The 4,210-nt window shown below is 32.1% G+C and overlaps 3 protein-coding genes across 3 annotated transcripts; 2 read left to right on the forward strand and 1 right to left on the reverse strand.

Annotated features, from left to right (window-relative positions):
- The first annotated feature begins 1,050 nt into the window (after positions 1-1,050).
- Positions 1,051-1,740, forward strand: Chro.60266 (multi-pass transmembrane protein). The annotated part of the gene is made up of 1 exon (XM_660332.1): positions 1,051-1,740. One exon carries the CDS (start codon positions 1,051-1,053, stop codon positions 1,738-1,740), a length of 690 nt encoding a protein of 229 aa, XP_665424.1.
- Positions 1,741-1,769: 29 nt separating this feature from the next.
- On the reverse strand, positions 1,770-3,293 carry Chro.60267 (endonuclease/exonuclease/phosphatase). Its single annotated transcript, XM_660333.1, has 1 exon — positions 1,770-3,293. One exon carries the CDS (start codon positions 3,291-3,293, stop codon positions 1,770-1,772), a length of 1,524 nt encoding a protein of 507 aa, XP_665425.1.
- Positions 3,294-3,670: 377 nt separating this feature from the next.
- On the forward strand, positions 3,671-4,189 carry Chro.60268 (hypothetical protein). Its single annotated transcript, XM_660334.1, has 1 exon — positions 3,671-4,189. The coding sequence occupies one exon, from the start codon at positions 3,671-3,673 to the stop codon at positions 4,187-4,189; it is 519 nt and encodes a 172-aa protein (XP_665426.1).
- The last annotated feature ends 21 nt before the right edge of the window (positions 4,190-4,210 follow it).

Consider the following 4,210-nt stretch of genomic DNA (forward strand, 5'->3'; position numbering starts at 1 on the left):
TTGCAGGAACATACTTGAACCTTAGAGTTTCTTCAACCATTATTGTATATTTAATTTGGGGTCTATTTTCCTTTATATTTACAGTAGTAATTTCTGGAAGTATTGAGAAATATATTCCTTGTATAATTTCAATCTCCATCCCTGCGGCTTCGATAATATTCCTTCAAACAATACCGTTGGATCGTGTAAGAAGAATATTATTCTGCAGGTATGTATTACCTTATATTTTATACATTCAACATACCGCTTTTGTGTTGAAAGATTGCGGAGAGGATATAAAGAAGAAGTTGTCTAATAAATATGTAAGTTCTAGCATGGGTATTAGAACTGTATACAGTAAATAATAATATACCATTTTTCTAGATTCCTCTGAAATTTAATCTTTCAATAAGAAATGGTTAAATTCTTCCGCCCAATAATATTTCGCGGACAATAGGATTTAGTTATCTGAAAATGAAAAAGATACACATTTTTCAATATTACATTGAGCTTTTTGTGTCTTTATTGCTTTATTTTCAGAATTAGATGCCTATTCAGGTTCTTTTACCAAATTAGAAGATTTTGGCTCGAAAGGATACAAAGTTGCCACTGAAACGTTCAATGTTACTGCAAATGCGTTTTATACCAATGTTGAAAAGGAGCTTAATGAATGCGTTAATTGGTATTCAGTAATTTTTACTTCGAGAAGTTTTGGACAATTAATAATACCGTCATTACCTAATGGACTATTTATTTTTTTCTCTAAAAAAAAGGCGATTAAATGCAACAAAGACGAAAAGATTAAAGAGTACTTTCTGTCAATCCCAAATATTAATCTGGGATTTGATATTTCAGTTATAAACAATTTTACTAAATTGTATTCTAAGGAGGAAATAACTTATGAACTGAACAAAGTTAATAAGCAGTTTTATTTTGATATATTAAGTAAATCTAATCCATTCACTCCAAATCATCCCGAGTTTTTTTCCTTAGAAGGAGAAGAATTAACTTATTATTCATTTTCCTCATTTAGAAGTAGAAAATAAAATCTTAAAAAAATTACTTCAATGCATGTTTGAATTAGATTTAATTAATTCTCAAACATTAAGTTTGCTTAGATTTTCTAATAAGCATTCTAATAATAAGTGGACGACGAAAATTACATCATTTACCATCAATAAAAACAACACCGGAAAAAATTGTGAAAGTGGGAATCTGGAAGTTGTGAGAAAGTTGAGTGGGTCTGGTTTTCACTGGAATCTTGAGACAGAACTAATTAATTTTGAAAATACGCCAATATTACTGGACTCTTTTAATCGGGAAATATTTGTGGATATTGACGAAATTTCTCAAAGAAATGAAAAGAAGGTTGATGGCATCTTAGTTCCTCTTCACCCCGTTCACATTGAAAGACCTAGTGAAGAGTCAGATAGTTCAATGTTATTGAGCATTGGAAAATCATCAGATGTACCGATTCATGCAAGATATCAATCAGCATGTAATGGCTGCAACTTCAAAACGGTTAAAATAGGATTTCCTTCAATTGTTATTTATGAGGAGTCAGTCGACAAACATTGTTTAATTCCGAAATTAAGGTTTGAGATTGCACCAAATCAGAATGTTAAGACGGGGAGTTCACAGGAGATAGTAATTAACATCCCTGTCGGGAATAGTAAGGATATCAACTACGTTTTTATTGCTACTATACTTACGATAATCATTACAACGGTGACTACTGGGATATCAATAAAAAGGTATTAAGTAGTATTGTCGTTAATCTATAAATTGTTTTAATATTGCGAATTTCTGTAATTATTGTCGAGCTTCCTTTTAAGTTCTACGTATACCCCATAATGGTCACTGAGAGTAACTAGTACAGTTGATCCAACACAACCAAAACACCAACCATCAACAAGAACTCTAGGTTCTCTTAGAATAACGCTAGACTTATAAGGTTCGTATTGAGCCAGCTTTTTGGATAGATGGGTTGGCGGAAGAAATATATGGTCACATCTTTGACCGTGACAATTACTGTGCGGACCGATAACATTAAGAGGATTATTTGGGTCCCATGTAAAATCGGATGAAAATAGTTTACTACAATAATCTTTATTACCTGGAAAGTATTGTTTAATTGGATAGTTCTCCTGAAATTCATTTATGTTATTTGAACAATTTGAAGATTTTGTAGTTGACACAACTTCGATACTTGTGGATTCTGGGGAACATGATGAAAATCCTCTTTTAGCTACCTCAACTGCAGCCTTTGCAACTGCAAATGATGAAACAAGCTTATTTACTACTGCAACATCATCATTTCCTTTATTTATGCTTGACCCAATACTCATATTAATCATCGGAGTGGTGTCAATTTCAATCCTAGTTGAGAAAGAATCGTTACTAGAGGGGGTTGCGTGCTCTTCTTCCTCGATTTGTTCTTCTCTATGAGCAAAATTTTCCTTAGAATAGCAGCTTAAATCGTCGTAAAGGTCATCCATATCTATGTATGTTTGCTTCCCTTTATAGTCAAAGTCATTTTGCCTAGATTTTAAGTTTATTTGAGAACTGATATTCGATGAAGCGGATGTGCTATATCTATTTTCATGTTTGAAACATTCAAAGCAATCTCTCCAGCCTCTATCAATAAAATAGTTATAATTACTACCACAGCAGTTTGGGGCTGCATTTAAGTCTCCTATAATGACAGGAACCTCTCCTCTACGGATTGCATGATCGCAAGCTCCTAAAAGTTGTTCAATTTCCTTGTTTCTGAGTGTTTCAATTGTTTCTGATTCAGGATTAACCGCTCCACTTGCCATATGAATATTAAATAAGGTTAAAGGGGATTTATCCATTCCTGGTAATTGAATTGTTACCTCTAACATTCCCTTGCTGACAAACCATTCTTCAATCAATGTTACATCGCTGAAACATGTGAATCTTGCATTTAATATAGGATATTTACTAAGCACCAACAATCCATTATGTAGTGCCAACTGATTATGTATAACGGATATTGGCTGCCATCTCATTGACTTTTGATTCTGGCTTTGTTTTGATTCACGAGCAAAATATGGATAAACGGGCTGTAAAGACTCAATAATATAGTCAGAGTGTTTTTCATCAAATACTTCTTGCAACGCAATAATATCAGCATTTATTCCCCTTAATGCTGATGGGATTTGTAGTAACCTGTGAGAAGTATATGGAGGGTTTTGATACAACTTTACTCCACAAATACGATATTCAAGGAGTCCTGCATTAAATGTAAGAAAGCTTATTCGATCAGGAAGTTCATCTTCGTCCGCCCACATTACGAAGAAATATTAAAAATAGCGGAAAATTTGCTGTTGGGGTTTAGCAGGCAAAACAAACCGCAAATTGCATGATACGTAGATAATTATTTTGTAAAGCTAATAAAAGAGGAAATAGTTTTGAAAAATTTCTAAAAAAATTATTTGGATTGAAATTTATTATTCAATAGTTAAAAAAATCTTATTTAGCATTTATAGAAGTAAATAGATATTTTCATATTGATTATACAAAAATATATAAATCTAAAACTTTTACGATAGTAATCTAATCAATTTAACAACTTAGTTTCGAAAACTTAATTTTTGTCCTGTTTTTCTTCTTTTGTTTTGTTTAAATTTTGGAAAAAGTTTTGCCGCGGTTTTCTAGGTAATTAGTAATGATAAAAAGAGCTCCACACTTCGGTGTGAGAACTTTTAATGTAAATACAATTAATTTACCGATGATAAATGCACTGATATTAGAAAAGTTCGCTGTGAAAAGTAAATACACTAACTCCCAAATAAATTGCGTGAAAGAATGCGAGGATGGCTATTTAGATCATAGAGAAGAAAGAAACAAAATTAGTATTCAACATGATTGGGAATATCCTAGGAAAATATTAATCGGAAGCAATAAGTCGGAAAAGCTGTTTTATTGGTCGGAAAGTGAGCAGAAACTCTGCTATACTGAGAATGACTATCATCGGATCAAGTGCAATCACGAGCTTATTTCCAATAAAGAAGGCAAGAAAACTAATTCAATAATAAAAATGATCAAACCAATTAGTTGGTATGAAACTTATTTTTCAAAATTTGGAAGATGCAATATGTTTATTAATCAAAGTGGTGAGCTTTATTTTGTTAATGATAGGAAAAAACCGAGAGTTATGACCCGAAAAAATAAAAATAGTTGTTAGGTTTAATCCCACTTAAGGAAG

Source organism: Cryptosporidium hominis, assembly GCF_000006425.1.
Source record: "Cryptosporidium hominis TU502 chromosome 6 CHRO016099, whole genome shotgun sequence".
NCBI classification, from domain to species: domain Eukaryota; phylum Apicomplexa; class Conoidasida; order Eucoccidiorida; family Cryptosporidiidae; genus Cryptosporidium; species Cryptosporidium hominis.